The 22,695-nt window shown below is 44.9% G+C and overlaps 1 protein-coding gene across 4 annotated transcripts in view; it reads right to left on the bottom strand.

Annotated features, from left to right (window-relative positions):
• Nucleotides 1-704: 704 nt before the first annotated feature.
• The window catches only part of LOC124118117 (neuralized-like protein 4), a 52,892-nt gene continuing 30,901 nt past the window's right edge, over nt 705-22,695 (bottom strand). For all 4 annotated transcript variants that reach the window (XM_048394439.1, XM_048394437.1, XM_048394438.1 and 1 more), the window contains 16 exons: nt 22,226-22,304; nt 21,304-21,473; nt 19,980-20,114; nt 19,646-19,785; nt 18,492-18,704; nt 17,100-17,198; nt 16,402-16,527; nt 14,902-15,075; nt 13,749-13,907; nt 12,361-12,540; nt 11,144-11,222; nt 10,299-10,406; nt 9,782-9,920; nt 9,289-9,404; nt 5,644-5,791; nt 705-4,564 (listed from right to left, as the gene is read on the bottom strand). In XM_048394439.1, the coding sequence (XP_048250396.1) occupies nt 4,360-4,564; nt 5,644-5,791; nt 9,289-9,404; nt 9,782-9,920; nt 10,299-10,406; nt 11,144-11,222; nt 12,361-12,540; nt 13,749-13,907; nt 14,902-15,075; nt 16,402-16,527; nt 17,100-17,198; nt 18,492-18,704; nt 19,646-19,785; nt 19,980-20,114; nt 21,304-21,473; nt 22,226-22,304 (2,270 nt within the window). In that variant the 3' untranslated portion in view covers nt 705-4,359. The remainder of the gene's footprint in view (nt 4,565-5,643; nt 5,792-9,288; nt 9,405-9,781; nt 9,921-10,298; nt 10,407-11,143; nt 11,223-12,360; nt 12,541-13,748; nt 13,908-14,901; nt 15,076-16,401; nt 16,528-17,099; nt 17,199-18,491; nt 18,705-19,645; nt 19,786-19,979; nt 20,115-21,303; nt 21,474-22,225; nt 22,305-22,695) is intronic.

Here is a 22,695-nt window from a genome sequence, read left to right on the forward strand (position 1 = left end):
GGCTTGGGTTGTGAGCAATGCATTGTGAAAGATTTGTGCAAGCATTGGCTTATGTATCAAAATATTCACACGTCTAGTTCTAAATGTAATATCACAAATAAATCTATTTCAAGAAGTCGAACAGTGGGATAGAAAAGTCAAATTCCAACTTTTACATACAACACTTTAGCCACAAGGCTTTGTAGCTCACCTGGCTTATGAAATTACAATTCTATTACACTTTAACTATATCTTGGTACAAATATCTAAAAGTATGTAACAGAAAAATTAGTGGGAAAACGAAAGTATTTTTGCTAACTTGTTCAGGACATTGTTGAGGTAAACTTAAGGATGCAATGAACAAACTGTGTCGTCATTACACTCAAACAAAGTCCAAGCCCTGGGACCAGTTGTTCTTAAGAAAATCAAATTAAATCAAATCAAATCACAAAATATCTTCACAAGAAAGAACCTGCATGCCAAATTTCTGATTAAGCAGTATCAGAGATGGTATTTCAGGGCATGGTGAAAGTGCACAGGTCAGCATTGGAGTTACTGGGGGTCCTAAGGTCATGTGCCTTTAAGTGGTCTGTCACAAATGAGTGAGTGAGTTAGGGTTAACGCTGTTTTAACAGTATTCTAGTAATATCACAGCGTGTCTGCTTAATGTGGGAGGAAAGTGATGCAGGTCTCAGACGTTTATCACTTTGGTGAAACCCACGAGCACAGGTATGGTGCTGACAAACCTAGAAACATAAACAGGGCGAACCGGGATTCGAACCAACAATCATAGGTTTCTGGTGTGCCCACAGCGAATCGTGGTGCCTTAGACGACTGGGCCACCTGTGCCCCCAACATAAGAATAATATAAACCAGAACTCTATGCAGCCTGTATTTGTAGTGTTTGAGCCGCCTTTGTGTGATGCGTGCAGAAATATGTCATCTGGTGCTGTTGCATATGCGCCAAACTCCTTCACGAGTTGATCTTTACAATGCATGGTACACGGTTCTGTACAATGTCGTGGGGTCCTAACAAGGAGTTTAACAATCACCTGCACGCTTCATGAACATGCTGACAGGGACCACAGGAACCCTTAACAAGAATGTTCATGCCATGATTAGTTTTCTAATTGCTGCTTAGAGACACTATAGCTGGGGTCATTCACACAAAGTTTCAGCTTTATAGGCCTTATAGTTTCAGAAGAGAGGCTGAACATGAAAAGATAAGGACGGATGACCTGACGACACGCCACAACGTAAGCTCACTTGACTTTCAATAAGGTGAGCTTAAAAACTATTACAGGTTCAAAAACTTCTTCAGACATTACGGTTTTCATCTAAGTATTTGGAAATTACTTATTTTCAAGTAATCCAGCCATGACGGTGACTATAGGATTTGAAAGACAAGAATAGCAGGTTGACAATGGAGATTGAAAAAGTTTGCAGAATTGATTTGGGGCAAATTTAGGTCAGGGTCATCGGAGGAAAACACAAATCTGGGGTTTGGAGTTATCTCCCTTTCTCAGCTGACATACATTCTCTTTGCACAGGGTACTGCCAACAGATCAACATTGCACAATCTGCTAATGTATACAATTATTTTCCTGTGCTTTCACCAAGGTTCATAGTTGGCATCTAGAAATTGAATGTTGAAGATTAAGTTTGATTACTGAACACATCTTTTATAGAAACTGAACGTGTTCCCTTCATCAACACATAGGATGAAAGATTCACTGGCTGGGATTCCTGACTCACATTACCTGAGGGCATATCATGCAGCATGACAACAAACGCGGAACAGATGCTTGTTCTACTTGACATCACACAGTTGCACTGGACAGCTGGTAGAACATGTTCCAAGAAAGGGGGATTTGGTTCACAGCCGCTATGTTCAACAGGACCTTATGATGGCCAATATCATTCAAATCTCAGTTCTCGTTACCTCTAAACAAAGATCTGAGGACATCCCATTACGGTCACATCAGACTGAACTTCGGCGAACTTTGACCAACCAATGGAATGACTGAAAAGAAGTCAACATTGGCCAATCAGAAGGTAGTTATTTAACTAGTACCTTAAGGCACTAGTTTTAAATTGGCAACTATGCTGTGAAACATATTTTGACAAGTTCTTGATAAAAATTTGAAAAAAGAACAAAAGGCCATTCTGGAATGACTAAGAGCTGTCCTAAATTGTATTGATTCAGTCATAAAGCCTGTAGCTCTTTTTCGAGGTTGCATGATTAAAAAACACATTTCCACTGTCAGTTTCTGGTCAGATATGCTCTGGTTGGTCGGATGAAAGGTCATTCTGTCGTGACCTGTAATGGGATGTTCTCAGATCTTTGCTTCATGGTAGCAACAACTAAGATCTTATTGTCATGATGGCGTGTCTGCAAGTTCGGAGAAAACCATAAAGTGTCACAGGTCCTAGACACATAGCTTTAACCCTTGAACACTGTACGGTGCTGGCAAACTAATGTTCAGAATCGAGGGAAAGTGGGATATGAACACAGTGAGAATGGATCTTTCAAAGACAAAGGGAAGCAACTCTGCACAGACATTTGTGGCTCCCATGATCTTCAGAAAACAGATACACATTATTTTTGCAAGATTCAGTGAACCAGTTGAGACTATCTCTGGGGCTCTTGACTTGAGGTAAAGAGAACTATGAAGATTACAGCAAATACAGACTGTGGAAAACAGTTCCAGCTTGTAACAGTCCATGGAAAACATCTTCTGTGAATCACATCAAGTCTCGTCCTCCAAGATGCCCCATTTTCACGTTCACAAGTATACTATTTGGTTCCATAGTCTTTGACAATTCTACATGTTTCATTGACAACAGTTCCGTGAGTTCAGCAACCTTTCATTCCACAGACAGTCACACAAAATAAATAAACACATCTCGCATATATCAACAATGCAACTTCACCGGTGGCTATGCACCACAGAAAATTCACAGACAATATATATATATATATGCAACAGGCATGCTTTTAAAGGAGCCACATTGTATCAGCATCCAACAAGTTGAATTCCAGCATTTGAACAAAAAACACTGGAGTAGAACATGTTTCTTTTACATTCATACAATTTAAAGTCTTCAAGAACATACTGAAAACAAAATGGTCTTTGCTTTAAAAGTGTTCAGAAATGATCAACATGGCGTTCCTCAGAACAGAGTATCACAAGATTGACGAGTCTGAGATGCTGGTAGTTGTCCTCTCGCTGACGAAGCAGGGCCTTTCATGGAGGCTGTACATTTCTCACACTGTGACACTACAACATTAAGCCTGTGAAGTACATCTAGCCATACCAGGAACACAACACCAATATTTGATTTGCTTGAGTTTTGGTTGAAATGATGGAGAAATTCCGGTCAATATTGAAGATGGAAGATCAGCTGCAGTAATCGTATCAGCATTGGTCAATGTACAGACGAGACAGGAGGTCAAAAACAGGCTTGAGACATTGTATCCTTGATGTAGAGAACAAAGGCTTTGTTTCACGATGGGTAAGTAACCATGGTAACACCAAGTTCCAGCCATCTCTAGATCAGTTGCAGAACACAGCTTCTCTGACTGATACTGATCCTTGCCCAGGACACTTTGTGTGGTGGTGTTTGCAGGGGTATCTCAGGGCTATATCAGAATGGTCGCAGGTTTTTGTAAGGTCCTGAGTTACGCTGTTCTTTGGTTCTGACTACAAGAACCCCAACCTCCTGATTCATTGATGCTCTCAGCTTGTGGGGGTCAGTCAGGCAGGCCGATGTACCAGGGCTCCGTTCTACAAAGCGATCTTAGCGCTCCGACTTCCAAGTCTATGTTAAATGTATGGGAGTTACGATCATCTTTGTGCTAAGCTTGCCTTGTCGTGCTTTGCCTCCGTAACGTGACCGTGAAATCACTACCTGAAAGATCCCCCTTACAATGTTGGCAATGTTTGGAATCCAAGCCCTGGGCTATTTCCTCCGGACCTCCTGTATGTCTTAAATGTCCTCTGAATATCCTTCATACATCCTCCAAGAATGGATTCACTAATATTTCTCTGGAGTACAATTGGCATCAAGACCTCAGGATCTTCAGGAATAAGTCTGAGGATTGACTGAAGTACATCATTATCCCCTGGCTCTACTCTGTTGGCCACACAGATTGCCACTTTGTTCGAAACATGACCCAGAGGATGTGAGGTATGGGCTTCAGTAGAATATCAAGCAGGTGTTCCAGCTGTCTGCCCGACAATCCACCTCAACAGTATACACGTTCAGATAAGTAGATGTAAGGTAAACCAAGTCTCCTAGTTGGATCACAGCCATATGGATGGACACACGTCCATAGTTGATTCAAGGTCTCTCTCACACACACACACACCGCCTTGTTCATTCCACCCTCAACAGCAAGGCATACAACATGGTGGAGCCCCGCTCCTTCGTGGACCACTCCAGCTCACTGTTGTTAAACTTGGGATCGATGGGGTCACTCGCCTCAATGGTCTGTGGGCCGACCTTGTAAGACCCTGGCTTCACCCACACCTGGAATGCGACTCGAGCCTGGTACAGCTTCTTTGTTTTCAGGTCTGTAAATCTGAAACATGAACATGGTCACATGCATTATTCAAGTTTGTTTGTTGCTTAAAGTAACACTGAGCAATGGTAGAAACTAACAGTTTTTGTCAACTAGTCCTTGCAATGATAAAATATAGCAAAACCCTTAAAAAGGGCAAATGTCTAGTCCTTATGATAACTACTGGGCAAATTGGCAAGGACTACAGGAGTAGTGGCAATTTTTACGGCTGCTTAGCAATAGTGCAGCTAAATGACGAGAGCCTGTAAATAAATGAGTCTGAAAAAATCCAATCAGTGATTGTTATAGTGACAATGAATGATACATGACGTTGGGGTATGAATCGTTATTGACCAAGGTACCAAGTCTGACTTCCTCATCCAGTGAGTCACCTCTTACAACCAGCATTGGTCCCCATAGTTTGAAGGGATGCTAGTTATTTCAAAAAGAATATACACATTCCTCCCCACAAAGTCAATGCTTTATGGAAATGAGTGAGTGAGTGAGTATGGTTTCACGCCACTTTTAGCAATATTCCAGCAATATCACAGCGGGGGACACCAGAAATGGTCTTCACACATTGTACCCATGTCGGGAATCGAACCTGGGTCTTCGGCATGACGAGCGAACACTTTAACCACAAGGCTACCCGACCACTCCTTATGGCAATGATGATGCTGATTATGAATGCATTGTAACCATATCGGTCATAGGGTAATGACAGTCAGCAATTATGCAGCTATATGATGGCTGGACCAGACAATCCTGTGATGAGGCATGTGTGCTGACATGGGGGGTGATGCCAGTCAGCAATATTGCAGCTATATGATGGCTGGACCAGACAATCCAGTGATGAGGCATGTGTGCTGACATGGGGGGTGATGCCAGTCAGCAATATTGCAGCTATATGATGGTTGGACCAGACAATCCAGTGATGAGGCATGTGTGATGACATGGAGGGTGATGCCAGTCAGCAATATTGCAGCTATATGATGGCTGGACCAGACAATCCAGTGATGAGGCATGTGTGATGACATGGAGGGTGATGTCAGTCAGCAATATCGCAGCCACATAACAGAGCCCTGATCTGGTATCCCTACCTGTGTTTTGGGGCGAACTCGGAGGCTCCTGCGTAGCGTATTGTGGGGGAGAAGAAGATCTGCTGCCCCCCAAAGCTGTCTGGCTTGGCTTTCTCTGTGAACACCTGTGGCTGTGGAATGAGGATGCTCTTCCCCCCGACTGGGTCACCTGGAGATGGAAGCTACAGTTACTTCATGCAAAGACCTGTCACTGTACCTGCCAGGGATTAATCCTGGATTCTAAACCAACCCTGGCACACAAACTGGGAAAAAATCATCATTTATTCAAAAGTGGGACTATTTTAACATTTTTATTTTCTTAACAATGCTTAAAAACAGAGGCATATTAACATTGTATTATTAGATTGTATCCAAAGCAATGATAAAGCACTAAGTATGAAACTGTAATAAAGAAGTTGTTCTTCCACAAATCTTATCCTTACAAAGTATGAAAGCCTCTTTCTATTTCCTGGCCCTGTTATCAGTGAAATACAGATTATTAATTAGTTATTGGTTACATACAAGCATGAATTTGCCGCAGTCTCGGAGACAAATATTGGCCTCTGAGCGGGTACAGATAAACCCCTGCATACACATGAGTACACTGAGACACTCAATCCACCTTGTAAATCTGGAGTCAGTCTCCATAACACCCTGCAAGTTTGGAGTAAGTCTACATAACACCCTGCAAGTCTGGAGTCAGTCTCCATAACACTCTGCAAGTTTGGAGTAAGTCTACATAACACCCTGTAAGTCTGGAGTAAGTCTCCATAACACCCTGTAAGTCTGGAGTAAGTCTCCATAACACCCTGTAAGTCTGGAGTAAGTCTCCATAACACCATGTAAGTCTCCATAACACCCTGTAAGTCTGGAGTAAGTGTCCATAACACCCTGTAAGTTTGGAGTAAGTCTACATAACACCCTGCAAGTCTGGGGCAAGTCTCCATAACACCCTGTTTGTCTGGAGTAAATCTCCATAACATCCTGTATGTCTGGAGTAAGTCTCCATAACACCCTGTAAGTCTGGAGTAAGTCTCCATAACACCCTGTAAGTTTGGAGTAAGTCTACATAACACCCTGCAAGTCTGGGGCAAGTCTCCATAACACCCTGTATGTCTGGAGTAAGTCTCCATAACACCCTGTAAGTCTGGAGTAAGTCTCCATAACACCATGTAAGTCTCCATAACACCCTGTAAGTCTGGAGTAAGTCTCCATAACACCCTGTAAGTTTGGAGTAAGTCTACATAACACCCTGCAAGTCTGGGGCAAGTCTCCATAACACCCTGTAAGTCTGGAGTAAGTCTCCATAACACCCTGTATGTCTGGAGTAAGTCTCCATAACACCCTGTAAGTCTGGAGTAAGTCTCCATAACACCCTGTAAGTTTGGAGTAAGTCTACATAACACCCTGTAAGTCTGGGGCAAGTCTCCATAACACCCTGTAAGTCTGGAGTAAGTCTCCATAACACCCTGTATGTCTGGAGTAAGTCTCCATAACACCCTGTAAGTCTGGAGTAAGTCTCCATAACACCCTGTAAGTTTGGAGTAAGTTTACATAACACCCTGCAAGTCTGGGGCAAGTCTCCATAACACCCTGTAAGTCTTGAGTAAGTATCTATAACACTCTGTCAGTCTGGAGTAAGTATCCATAACACTCTCAAGGTCTTCAGTAAGTATCTATAGAACTTTGCAAGTCTGGAGTAAGTAGTTATAATCTGGGATTTGAAACAAAAATCAACAATGCTGGAAAGCACGGGATGAAACTCTGAAAAGCAAATTGCTGCACCTCAGATGACAGAGCACCCGTGCCCTACAGGTGCTGCCAACCCAGTCTGGGAACCATGCATACTAGATCACTACTCTGGAGGAAGTCTCCATAACACCTGTGCCAGTCTGGGAACCATGCATACTAGATCACTACTCTGGAGGAAGTCTCCATAACACCTGTGCCAGTCTGGAAACCATGCATACTAGATCACTACTCTGGAGGAAGTCTCCATAACACCTGTGCCAGTCTGGGAACCATGCATACTAGATCACTACTCTGGAGGAAGTCTCCATAACACTTGTGCCAGTCTGGAAACCATGCATACTAGATCACTACTCTGGAGGAAGTCTCCATAACACCTGTGCCAGTCTGGAAACCATGCATACTAGATCACTACTCTGGAGGAAGTCTCCATAACACCTGTGCCAGTCTGGAAACCATGCATACTAGATCACTACTCTGGAGGAAGTCTCCATAACACCTGTGCCAGTCTGGGAACCATGCATACTAGATCACTACTCTGGAGGAAGTCTCCATAACACCTGTGCCAGTCTGGGAACCATGCATACTAGATCACTACTCTGGAGGAAGTCTCCATAACACCTGTGCCAGTCTGGAAACCATGCATACTAGATCACTACACTGGAGGAAGTCTCCATAACACCTGTGCCAGTCTGGAAACCATGCATACTAGATCACTACTCTGGAGGAAGTCTCCATAACACCTGTGCCAGTCTGGGAACCATGCATACTAGATCACTACTCTGGAGGAAGTCTCCATAACACTTGTGCCAGTCTGGAAACCATGCATACTAGATCACTACTCTGGAGGAAGTCTCCATAACACCTGTGCCAGTCTGGGAACCATGCATACTAGATCACTACTCTGGAGGAAGTCTCCATAACACCTGTGCCAGTCTGGGAACCATGCATACTAGATCACTACTCTGGAGGAAGTCTCCATAACACTTGTGCCAGTCTGGGAACCATGCATACTAGATCACTACTCTGGAGGAAGTCTCCATAACACCTGTGCCAGTCTGGAAACCATGCATACTAGATCACTACACTGGAGGAAGTCTCCATAACACCTGTGCCAGTCTGGAAACCATGCATACTAGATCACTACTCTGGAGGAAGTCTCCATAACACCTGTGCCAGTCTGGGAACCATGCATACTAGATCACTACTCTGGAGGAAGTCTCCATAACACCTGTGCCAGTCTGGGAACCATGCATACTAGATCACTACTCTGGAGGAAGTCTCCATAACACCTGTGCCAGTCTGGGAACCATGCATACTAGATCACTACTCTGGAGGAAGTCTCCATAACACCTGTGCCAGTCTGGAAACCATGCATACTAGATCACTACTCTGGAGGAAGTCTCCATAACACCTGTGCCAGTCTGGAAACCATGCATACTAGATCACTACTCTGGAGGAAGTCTCCATAACACCCGTGCCAGTCTGGAAACCATGCATACTAGATCACTTCTCTGGAGGAAGTCTCCATAACACCTGTGCCAGTCTGGAAACCATGCATACTAGATCACTACTCTGGAGGAAGTCTCCATAACACCTGTGCCAGTCTGGAAACCATGCATACTAGATCACTACTCTGGAGGAAGTCTCCATAACACCTGTGCCAGTCTGGGAACCATGCATACTAGATCACTACTCTGGAGGAAGTCTCCATAACACTTGTGCCAGTCTGGAAACCATGCATACTAGATCACTACTCTGGAGGAAGTCTCCATAACACCTGTGCCAGTCTGGGAACCATGCATACTAGATCACTACTCTGGAGGAAGTCTTTACAGTGTAAGTGTTAATCCCGTTGGACTGAAACCCTCTGTGTTGAGTACTGGAGAGGAGAGAGATGTGTTAGTGCTGCTGTACCTGGCAGTAAGAGGTCACCGTAGTCCAGTATCCGTCTCACCACCTCCACCCTGGTCCCATGGTAGGCCGCGTGCCACTTCTCAAACACATTCAGTGAGTGCGCTTTACAGGGAGCTCTGCGTGGCAGAAACACCAATGTCATTAGGAGTTTGCGAAAAATCTTTTTAGTATCTACTGATTATTCAGATCTCAAGTTATTTTGTATACAGGAGTGAGTGAGTGAGTATGGTTTTACGCCGCTTTTAGCAATATTCCAGCAATATCACGGCGGGGGTCACCAGAAATGGGCTTCACACATTGTACCCATGTCGGGAATGGAACCCGGGTCTTCGGCGTGACGAGCGAACGCTTCAACCACTAGACTACCCGACCGCCCCTTGTATACAAGAAGACACATTAATGACTTATTCATTTCGAAAAGTAATTTCTCACTTACACAGACGCCTGGAGTAAATCTGTTTTAAAGTATTAAGACAAGAAAGTGACAGCTCACCTGAGCACAAATCTGCACCAGCCGAAGGGTACAGCGTAATCACTTGGGGGGTCCCCCCTCCGCACGTAGAAGTCGTCTCCCCTCATCTTATGACAGGTCTCACAGTAACACATGTTGTACTGCATGTCGAAATACCCATCTGAAACAATAACAAGCATGAAATACTCATATGCCGCCAATATGACATGTCTGGTTCTGTGCAAGGCAAGAAATATTGTAAGGTTTCCAAGATCTGCTCCAGAAACGAGCACTCCCACCCATTTTCAGTCTAAGTCAAAGTCATTGCTATGTCAACTTGAATTTTTTTTTTTTTTAAATCAAAACTTTCAAAAGGCACCAGTTTACCACTAGACCTATCTATGTGCCAAGTTTGGTGAAGAAATATTGTACGGTTTTCAGGATCTGCTCCGGAAAGGAGCACTACCATCATGTCATGTGACTAAAACATACAGAATACATTCTCCAGTTCCCACCCAAAAATACTAGCAGTTTTCAGTGAGTACAACACTTGTTTTACCTGGCAAGCCCAGTGATGTGCGTAGTCTTGAGCAAAGATTCTGATATTCACAGTTCCTCATGACCGACAGGTCACACACCATCCTGCCTCCCTGCTTCTCCTTCACCACTGCAACAGATCAGTCACACTCGGTACAATCACCATCCTCCATCATCCAGGGTACTTTATCTCCATTCGGATAAATGCCCTGGATCCACCTGCTTTTTGTTAAGGAAGTGAAGTCGCTGTTTCTACCATGAATTAGGATAATACTTGATTCTGATTGGTCAGAGGTTTCAAATGACAATAACAACCTCTGCTTATTTGGTTCAAAGCTTAATTTATTGAGGTCAGATATAGAGGAAACTTAGCTCTACATTGGAAACACATAATGCTCATCTGTTAATTCTATTCTGATAAATACCCTTCAGCCATTTGTTAACATAGTAAGATTTCGGGAAGTGACATCACAACCTCAATTTCTCTTACCAATAACCACTGATAACGTTGCACAGAATTTCTCTCTCAAAAGTGCACTTTGACTAGATTGCTGTTTTAGCATTCATTTATTTGACCAGGGTGAAAATGAAGCCACAAGAGTGAATGTTGTTTTGTTTTTTGTGTTGCTTAATGTGGCACTAAGCAAGAAGTATAGTAGAAGAGAGATAGACCTCAATTGGTTGACACTATCTGATGGTATGGACGAGCCTCAAATGGTTGACACTATCTGATGGTTCAGACAGATCTCATATGGTTGACACTATCTGGTGGTACAGAAAGACCTCATATGGTTGACACTATCTGGTGGTACAGAGAGACCTCAAATGGTTGAACTCCCTGTCAACATGGGATGCAAGACCACTCACCATCATCAATGTCTGCCTTCTCTCGGTCGTCGCCCACGTTGAGGGGCGGCATGTTCCCTTCCTCGCTGACTATCGTCACCTGCAACACCACACAGGGTCTGAGATAACAGGAAAGTCTGACACCACAATATCACAACAACTTAACAGCCACTTCTGTTCCACATCATGAGCCTGCAAATCAACGGACATTTCCCTGTATTTAAAATGTTCAAATATTAAATCAATTTGGTCTAGTGAAAGGTGATTTTTTGGGTTTCATAGATGCCAACGTCTGTATTCTCCATGGATGTAAACTGTTCTGACATCACCAAAGCTGCATCTTTCTCCACACAAACATATCCAGGGTTTGAGTCAGTATGATGGGTTTGACACTACTAACACCAGTATATCTGAGAGTCTTTTACTTTAATATTGGCTCTACTGAGTGAGTGAGTTGGATTTAACACTGCATTTAACAGTATTCCAGTTATATCGCTTCATGTCAGCTTAATGTAGGAGGAAAGCCCGAAGTGATGCAGGTCTCAGACGTTTACCACTTCGGTGAAACCCACAAGCACTGGTATGGTGCTGACAAACCTAGAAACATAATCGGGGCGAACCGGGATTCGTACCCACTATTACAAGTTTCTAGCATGCCCAAGGGACGCAACTCTGCACAGCAAATCGTGGCGCCTTAGACGACTGGGCCACCTGTGCCCCCGAATATGCCTCTCAGTATCATGTTCAGTTTACAGTAATCATATGGTGTATTATAACTGAGCTTACAAGACCGAACAGAATCTTACTAGACTCAGGCCTTTGACTTGTGACTAAAGCTGCAGACTGATATTAGTTCCATGACATCATGTCGTCATGTCAGCATACAGGTCATTACCACTATGGGGAAACCCACAAGCATATACTTGGCGCTGGCAAATATAATCTGGTGATCCCAGATTTGAACTCACGACCATGATTTCGGGCACGCCTAAGGAACTTAACTGTGCATAGTGCATTGTAGTGCATTGGGTGATGGGCCACCTGAGCTCCCCTCAAGTAGAACGCCGAATGAAGGTGAAACAATCACAAGATACAGGTAGTTATGTCTAAAAATAGATTCTAGACCTTAAGCCAGCTTACCTGCATCAATTCATCACAAGTGAAGGTGTTTTAATTATCAAGGCCAAAAGTTGTTTTCTGTTTAATAATACAAATTTTGACAATTGGTTCTTGGTTACCTGTTCACACTGGCCGTACAAGTCGACCATTCCGAAACAAGGCGTGGGAACGTCTTTGACTGCTACTCCCTGGTCGACCCCGTTGATGTAGAGGTGGAGGCAGTTCTCGTCATCCACCAGTAGCCCCACATACTGCCCCACCTGGACGCTGTCCAAGTTGCAGGACAACAGGTCTCGCACCTGACAACAAATCACATCACATTCAGCTGGTTCAAGTCACAAATAGATCACTTCAAAGGATTGTGCTTTGTAGAAACACATCGTAACGCTTCAGGGAAGTGCATGAGCAGTAATTCAGTGATAGAAACTAACTCTTTCAGCCCACTCATCCTTATATTGATAACATATAGCAAGACCCTCAAAAATGGCTTTGTCTTTATGATACCTTAACTATTGGGCAGTTTGGCAAGGACTACAGGACTAGTGCCAATTCCTAATGCTGAGTGGTGAGGTGATCTGTGTTTTACTCGGAGGTGAGGTGAAATGGGGTTTAACGTCGCGTCCAAGATTATTGCACTTATATAGCGTCGTGCATGCACGTGAGTGTTTGTGTGGCAGCTTATACTAGTCCGGACTGATGCCGATTTATAGTGCTAGCTCACTGAGATAGCATGCCGCAGTTTAACATGAATACCCCACTCAGACACAGTATACTGACTCCGAGCCGACCAGTCCTTGTTTTAGCCCCTTAATGCCGAGCGCCAGACAGGGTAACAACAAGTACCATTTTTTAAGGTCTTTTGGTATGACGCGGTCGGGGATCGAACCCAGGACCTTCCGCTCTCCGGGCGGACGCTCTACCACTAGACCACGGAGGCTGTCTAATGCCGAGTATCACAGCTATATCACCATGGTGTGTAAGGTGACACCTGCTATTTGTTTGGTTCATGGATTCAATCAACTGGAGCTAGCCTGCCTGGTGGGTTATTGCCCATGGCCAAAGTGCCTTGGAAATCACACAATAAGGAAACTCCAGACAGGCCTGTCCTGAAGATCTGTCATATGGTGTGTGTCTGTTTGTTGATTGACTTCACACTCAGCAATACTCTAGCTATATGATGGCGGACTGTAAATAATCAGGTCTGGACCAGTGCCATCTTGCACAAAGCGATCTTAGCCCTAAGACTATTGTAAGCCTATGTTAAAGTATGGGAGGTACGATCATCTTAGCGCTAAGATTGCTTTGTGCCCTGATAAGACAGTGATTGATATAGTGAGCAATCCTCCACACCGACAGGGTAGGAAGATACGCAATCAACCAGGTCACTGATCCAGACCACCAGATCCACTTATTCTCCTCTTAGGACCAGCATAGGTTGCTGGGGATCCATTCTGAGGTCTGTGTACTAAGACACAGTGGTGTCCCCGTGTACATCACAGTTGCCTACCTTGCACCCACAGGAGAAGACAGAGTCTCCATGTATGACTAGTGATGACTTTTTAATACTGATGGCTGAGACGGGGAAGTTGTAGCGGTCGCAGGAGAAGCCAAGGACGCCCAGCATCATGGAGGCGCTCCAGCGGGGGTTCAGCTTGTCGATCCGAACCTGCAACATGACAACTTGACTTCATACTCCATGGCTCACCTGTAGTTAGAAATATATTGAGTTGTGGCCAACAGAGACAGATTTGAATTTGAACATTCACAGCACGGTGCTGGTGTCGGCATGGGTGTCAGAAATGTCAGAAGTGACAGGTTTTGTTACTTCAATGACTCAGTACTGAAGGATATTTTTTTCTTTGCTTGTCACTTCATCAGTTGTTCATAGATCTGCCTACCAACAGTTTGAAGTCACTTGTGTAAATCTGTGAGTAAATTGCAGCTTTCAGCATTATTCCAGCCATACTATTGTCCTCTGATGCAAGCATTCACACAACGTGCCCCTGTGGGGTTTCACACGAGCCCATGTGAGGTTCACAAGATGTACCCATGTCAGGTTCACATGATGTACCCGTGTGAGGTTCACACGATGTACCCATGTCAGGTTTACATGATGTACCTGTCAGGTTCACACTATGTACCCGTGTCAGGTTCACACCATGTACCCATGTCGGGTTCACACGATGTACCCATGTCAGGTTCACACGATGTACCCATGTCAGGTTCACACGATGTACCCATGTCAGGTTCACACGATGTACCCATGTCAGGTTCACACGATGTACCCATGTCAGAACACACCCTAGTCTTCATCATATTAAGCCAAAGGTTTAACCACTGCAATAGCCCACCACTTTCAGTCAAGACACATGCCATGCCTAATGCTCACGTCTCTTGTACTAGCTTATCAGGAACAAACGTCAGTCTAAGTTAGTGAGTACGGTTTTACACCGCTTTCAGCAATATTCCAGCAATATTCCAGCAATATGCCGCTTTCAGCAATATTCCAGGAATATTACGGCGGGGGACACCAGAAATGGGCTTCACACATTGTTCCCATGCGGGGAATCGAACCAGGGTCTTCGGTGTGACGAGTGAACACTTAAACCACTGGGCTACCACGCCCCCTTAGTCTCACATGCACACAATGTCCACCCTACCTGAAAGAGCTTCTTGCGTGTGAGGGGTTTGTGGGACACCACGATGCCCTGGTTGTAGCTGGCCACCCGCCGAGCTGTCAGGTTGTTGTTGCTCAGCAGAATATTCTTCCCATGGTTGCCTTGGAAACTGGTGATACTTGCTGCCATGGTGTCGTGGTCCTGGTCTCGATCAGCCTGCACACAAGCAGCATTCATTCCAGGATCTTAAGTAATTATCAAGATGTACAGTGCACTACAACATTTTATTACTTCACAGGACCCTCATATTGCCTACAAGGACCCTTCAAATTAATTATTGGGGTCAAGGTGAGGTGAGGTGAAATGGGGTTTAACATCGCTTCCAAGATTATAGTCCGGACTGATGCCGATTTATAGTGCTAGCTCACTGAGATACCATGCCGCAGTTTAACATGAATATCCCACTCAGACACAGTATACTGACTCCGAGCCGACCAGTCCTTGTTTTAGCCCCTTAATGCCGAGCGCCAGACAGGGTAACAACAAGTACCATCTTTTAACGTTGTAAGTCAAGGTAAAACCCTGGGATTTGATGTGGCTATGTGCATGTATGTGTTTGCGTGTGCGTGTGTGTGTACGTGTGCATGGGCGTGTACGTGTGCGTGCACGTGCACGTGTTGTGACTGCTTGTACTAGCCTGGACACATTCCACCTTCATAGTGCCAGCCCACTGAGATGCCATGGCACAGTTTTAACATGGACACCCCAATCACACACAGCATACTGATTCTGAGCCAACCTGTCCTTATTCTATCCCGTCAGTGCCTCGTGCCTTGTGTCCAGTGCCTCGTGTCCAGTGCCTCGTGCCTCGTGCCCAGTGCCTCGTGCCCAGTGCCAGACAGTGTTACAATCAGTACCAACTTTTAATGTCTTTTGGTATGACGCGGCCATTTGCACTGACATTGGCTGCAGACTTGTGGCAGAATATCTGCCTCTGAGCAGGTCTAGATAAACTGCTGATGGGGTGTTTGTCCAACTCATAGTTGTCCGGATCATCGTACACACAGAACACCTCCAAATGTGCCGGAATGAGCACTTACTATTAGGGATGAGGCTTGGGAGTTTTGTTAGGGACAGTAAATTTTTCATATAAGTTTTTCATACAATTGTATTCTCTGAAAGAAGAAGCCACACTTATATTTCTTCACAAGACTTTATATTTCTGTAAACCAGTGAACAATTTATTTGTTTACAAATCCTGAGGTAAAATGTTGTTTAGCAGTATTTCTTTCAACAAATAATATTAAAAAAATACCCCAGCCACCTGCCCTCAAAATATCAAGTAGGCAGTTCCTTGGTCAAACGACGAGTGTCATGCATACCGTGTTTACCATTGGTTAATAATAAGAAGAAGTCCCATTCGCTGTCTGGGCTGCGTGTAGAGGGAGCACATGTCCACACCATTCAGGGGTATGTGCAGCTCCCTAGGGAGTATACAACCCAAGCTGCCTGATAGGCGCTAGACGAGTGCCAGTTTCTCACCTGGGAATCTACCTGGTCCAGGATGACGGGAGGAGACTTGGGGGTGCTTGGGGTTTCAGCTATTGCACTGCTGATAATACTGACTGACTCCACCGATCCATACAGGTCTATCACAGCGAACACATTCTGCACACACACAAAGGACAATACATGATTAGACAGTTACAAAAGGCCAAGGTAACAATTACTGTCAAGTAAGCTGTAAGATAAACAAAACATGAGTAAATAGTGACTGAGGGTAAAATACATCAATATGCCATGAGCCCTGAGTCACTTTCCACTGACCATGCTGACCGTCTTTCTCAGCATTGAGGGGTCCCCTGTGCTTCCACATACACATAGAATGATCATACATTCAAAGGGAAAGACCTACGACAATTGTAGTGCTAAAATCTTTGTGGGGAGATTCAGCTTAAAACTGCTTTGAACAGTATTTCAGTTACATCACTTTGATCCCTGTCTCAGACATTTACCACTTTGCCGAAACCCATGAGCACTGGCGGGGCGCTCAGACAACTGGGCCACCCATACCCCTGCTGTGTTGAAGGAGGCCCTGGTCGGTGGGGGTAAAATATCGCCACTGTTGTTGGGCAGCCACTGTGGCCACCATGGCAAAGAGAAACAGTGAAAACAATGGATTGTGTTAGGCGGAAATCGTGTGACCTGTGATGTAAAGATATGCTGAAAGACTTATTTACCTTTGGAATGTTGGAAGCAGCTATTCCAAGGTCCTCCCCATTCAGGTAGATATGAAGAGTGCCATCAGAACACCTGCGGATACCGATTCTGTTTCCCACCTGACACAGAGAAACATCAGTGAGAGAGAGGGAGCTGGGTTTAACAGTACAGATGTTGTGACCTGGGGTCGATTCCTGACATGGGTACAATGTGTGAAGCCCATTTCTGGTGTCCTAGTGCCTGATATTGCTGGAATATTGCTAAGAGTGGCATAAAACCATATTCACTCACTCACTCATTATTCTAAGCGATGTGGATTTCAAGTCAAAGGAAGACTAGTTCCAGGTCAACTGGCAATCGCAGAAAGTTACATTCAAGTCAAGACAAAAACACTTGGTTAGTCTGACGACTGAAATGTTCCAGCAATCAATCTCAGTTCATTGGTTATTGCAACGTCAAGGCTGGGACCAAGCACAACATCATGAAGCACAGCCCCCCTTTAATCACCAAGACACACACATTGTCTCAGTTCAATACTTATTGCAATGTCAAGGTTGCGGCTGGAACCCAGCACAACATCATGAAGCACAGCCCCCCTTTAATCACCAAGACACACACATTGTCTCAGTTCAATACTTATTGCAGCGTCACGGCTACGGCTGGAACCCAGCACAACATCATCAAGCACAGCCCCCCTTTAATCACCAAGACACACGCATTGTCTCAGTTCAATAGTTATTGCAGCATCAAGGCTGCGGCTGGAACCCAGCACAACATCATGAAGCACAGTGCCCCTTTAATCACCAAGACACACACATTGTCTCAGTTCAATAGTTATTGCAGTGTCAAGGCTGCGGCTGGAACCCAGCACAACATCATGAAGCACAGTGCCCCTTTAATCACCAAGACACACACATTGTCTCAGTTCAATAGTTATTGCAGTGTCAAGGCTGCGGCTGGAACCCAGCACAACATCATGAAGCACAGTGCCCCTTTAATCACCAAGACACACACATTGTCTCAGTTCAATAGTTATTGCAGTGTCAAGGCTGCGGCTGGAACCCAGCACAACATCATGAAGCACAGTGCCCCTTTAATCACCAAGACACACACATTGTCTCAGTTCAATAGTTATTGCAGTGTCAAGGCTGCGGCTGGAACCCAGCACAACATCATGAAGCACAGTCGCCCGTTAGTCACCAAGACACACACATTGTCTCAGCTCAATAGTTATTGCAACGTCAAGGCTGCGGCTGGAACCCAGCACAACATCATGAAGCACAGCCCCCCTTTAATCACCAAGACATTTTCTCTCAGCCGAGGACAACAGAAACACAACATCTTGTAGCCTCATCCTGTACTTCCACACTAAGCTCCACAACACCACCACCATCAAACACCCCTGTGTGTACCTCTAATCTCTCCAGGGAAGGGGCATAGTTTTCTTTGATAGTTTTGCCCGACTTCTTGACCTCCGACCCCGACACAATCCATGTGACCTTGGAGGTGATGTCCTCGGCACTGGCCGGGATCTGTGAGAGCGGGGTGGAGTCCGAGATGGCCATGGTTGTCAGGCCGATGTGTATCGAGCCAGACCACTGGTTGGACACCTCCTCTACCTTCATCTGCGGGAAAGAAGGGTTACCATGGTTACCAATTACTTATTTTTATCAGAAGGGTTACCATGGTTACCGATTACTTTTTTATCAGAAAAGTTACGATGGTTACCAAGTACTTTTTTATCAGAAGGGTTACCATGGTTACCAAATACCTTTTGGATTACAACCCAAAATTTCAATTACAATTTCAAGATCAGTAATTCATTACTTTCAACGTTAACTATTTATTATCCTGTGACTTGAAACAGTTAATATTTGTATACTGGATCCATTCATGAATCCTCCAATAGTAAGTTGACCGAATTGAGAGGATCATCCTTGATCTAAACGAAAAGGGGCGGTCAGGTAGCCTAGTGGTTAAAGCGTTCGCTTGTCACTCCGAAGACTCGGGTTCGAATCCCGACATGGGTACAATGTGTGAATCCCATTTCTGGTGTCCCCCGCCATGATATTGCTGGAATATTGCTAAAAGCAGCCTAAAACCAAACTCACTCACTCACTCTAACCCAAAAGCCGAGATATGTGAGTGAAATGGGCGCAGGCTCAAGTCCCAGCATTATGATGATTGAAGTGGAATAAGACGGCTGTCTGTAGATAATCGAGTTTGCACCAGACAATCTGGTGATTGACATCATGAGCATGGGTCTTATGCAATTTGGATACAATGACATGCATCAAACAAGTCAGTGAGCCTGACCACCTGATCCCGTTAGTCACACCTTATGACAAGCATGGATTGCTGAAGACCACTTCTAATTCAGATCTTCACAGGACAGCAAGGGAAATGAAGATAGTGATTTTTCACTGTTTCACAAAACACCTGGGGTGGCAACAAGAATGGGCTTCAAACGAGAACTGGGAATTGAAGCCCGTCCTTGACATCCTCGACTACACTACCCCCTACCCAGCAGCAGTACCATACCAGAATGAAACTTCCCCATACTCACCTCAAACAGCTCATCATACTTAAGTGGCTCGGAGCTGAACACCACCCCGTGGTTGAAGTTCCTCACTCGGTTCGCAGTGCAGCCATTGTTCTTTATCACAATATTCTTTCCACAGCAGTTACTAAATCTGTGCGTTATTTCTGGAATTATATGGGAAGAGATGACGCACTGAAGGATACTATCAAAATAACATTATGTTCTTTTTCTAGGACATTGATCATCATTCAAACTGTCAAAAAGATATTTTCAAATTCTGTAATGACAAAGGAATGTCCTATGCTATAAAACAATGAAAATTCTCTAATGCCATTTGTCTCCACAACGTCGTACTGACCTGAATTAAGAGCAGATGAGAGACTCTGTTCTATGTCCGCGATGACGATATGGTTGTCGGTGGGCAACACACCTGAGCCGCTGGTGATGCTCACCTGGGCACACTGCCCGTACAGGTCCACCACGGCATACACACCTGGAACACAAGACAGGGGATCTACATCATGGGATGACTCAGGTAGGTCTGCATCACTGCAGCAGGATCTACCCAAGGCCATTGTGTCTACCTGGGGCACTGTATCTATCTGAGGCTTTTGTGTCTACCTGTGACATTGTGTCTACCTGTGACATTGTATCTACCTGTGACATTATATCTACCTGAGGTCGTTGTGTCTACCTGTGGCCATTGTGTCTACCTGGAACACTTTGTCTATACCTGGGACAATGTGTCCACCTTGTGTGTTGTGCCTACCTGGGACAATGTGTCCACCTTGTGTGTTGTGTCTACCTGGGACATTGTTTCCACCTGGTGTGCTGTGTCTACCTGGGACACTTTGTCTATACCTGGGACATTGTGTCCACCTTGTGTGCTGTGTCTACCTGGGACACTTTGTCTATACCTGGGACATTGTGTCCATCTTGTGTGCTGTGTCTACCTGGGACACTTTGTCTATACCTGGGACATTGTGTCCATCTTGTGTGCTGTGTCTACCTGGGACACTTTGTCTATACCTGGGACAATGTGTCCACCTTGTGTGCTGTGTCTCCCTGGGACATTGTGTCCACCTTGTGTGTTGTGTCTACCTGGGACATTGTGTCTACCTGGGACAATGTGTCCACCTTGTGTGCTGTGTCTACCTGGGACAATGTGTTCCCCTTGTGTGCTGTGTCTACCTGGGACATTTTGTCCACCTTGTGTGTTGTGTCTACCTGGGACATTGTGTCTACCTGGGACAATGTGTCCACCTTGTGTGCTGTGTCTACCTGGGACATTGTGTCCCCCTTGTGTGCTGTGTCTACCTGGGGCCATTGTGTCTACCTGGGACAATGTGTCCACCATGTGTGCTGTGTCTACCTGGGACAATGTGTTCCCCTTGTGTGCTGTGTCTACCTAGGGCCATTGGAGTGGTCTACCTGTGTCTACCTGGGGCCATTGTGTCTACCTGGGGCCATTGTGTCCACCTTGTGTGCTGTGTCTACCTGGGACACTTTGTCTATACCTGGGGCCATTGTGTCCACCTGGTGTGCTGTGTCTACCTGGGACATTGTGTCCACCTTGTGTGCTGTGTCTACCTGGGACACTTTGTCTATACCTGGGACAATGTGTCCCCCTTGTGTGCTGTGTCTACCTGGGACAATGTGTCCCCCTCGTGTGCTGTGTCTACCTGGGGCTATGTCCTGACATGCCACGCCCTGGTCCTCTCCATTCAGGAAGAAGTGTAGGCTGCCATCAGAGCATCTCATCATCCCGATGCGTGACCCCACCACGATGGCATCCAGATCAAGTGGGTACCCGTTTCTGATTGTCGAACCATCCTGCATGATCGCGGACCCACTGTGGAAGACAAACAGAAGGTAATGGGAGCAACTCTGGGCAATCAAGTAAACAATGCCATAACCCTTTGTCAATAACAACAGCAGCCTTCGCAAAGTCAAGTCACCATGGCAACAACATTAGTCATAAATTATCACATCCATAGCAGAATGCACCTGTCGCACAGTCGCTTGAAGAAAATATATTGTTGACTAACTAAGTTATCAATGAAATAAAGTAAATGTTGGTGAGTTCTAAGTGAGTGAGTGAGTGAGTTTGGTTTCAGCCGCTTTTAGCAATATTCCAGCAATATCACGGCAGGGGACACCAGAAATGGGCTTCACACATTGTACCCATGTCGGGATTTGAACCCGGGTCTTCGGCGTGACAAGCAAACGCTTTAACCACTAGACTACCCGACCGCCTCGGTGAGTTCTAAGAACAATATGCAATAATGATTAAAGTCAACAGTAATAATGGTGTTTGAATTTCCACTGCAGCCTTAAGGAAGCTACCTCATTCAAAGTAACCATGGTAACCTTATAGTACCTTTAACTGAACTTTGAGACAAGACTCCCTGTGGGGCTTCTGGGTAAGAATTGGTCCCCAGAAACCAATGCTGGTCTCCCTGTGGGGATTCTGGGAAAGAATTGGTCCCCAGAAACCAATGCTGGTCTCCCTGTGGGGATTCTGGGTAAGAATTGGTCCCCAGAAACCAATGCTGGTCTCCCTGGAATATTGCTGGGTGAGGCAAACAAATGACTAACGCCTACCTGAGCATCCACGTGTCGTACTCGATGTCGGTCATGGTGTTGGGGAAGTCCAAGTCCTCGGGCTTAATGAGAGTCACACCTGAAACCAGTGCCAGGTAATTATAGTGGTTGTTGAAATAGGGCAGTCTATCACATTCAGGGTTGGTACAAGTGTACACGTCATGAAGGAGAAACTTATTCTATGGATGAACATCGAAATGACAAGAACACATCAACATAAACGCAATCTTCAGAGATAAACAGGACTGACAATTCATGCAAACTGTAGGCACATTTCAGATATTCTTGATACAATGTACATAGATTTACAATTATTAAAATTACATGCAAAATAAAAATATAGTGTGTACATATCCAAACCTATATTAACTGATCAAAAGTGCATACACTGTTTCCATGTGAAATATCTAAAAATGGCTAAAATATGTAGAACTATGTCCGGAAACCAGTCACTTGCAATTCCGGACCTA

The sequence above is a fragment of the Haliotis rufescens genome, unplaced genomic scaffold, assembly GCF_023055435.1.
Source record: "Haliotis rufescens isolate VD_foot unplaced genomic scaffold, xgHalRufe1.0.p SCAF_13, whole genome shotgun sequence".
NCBI lineage: Eukaryota > Metazoa > Mollusca > Gastropoda > Lepetellida > Haliotidae > Haliotis > Haliotis rufescens.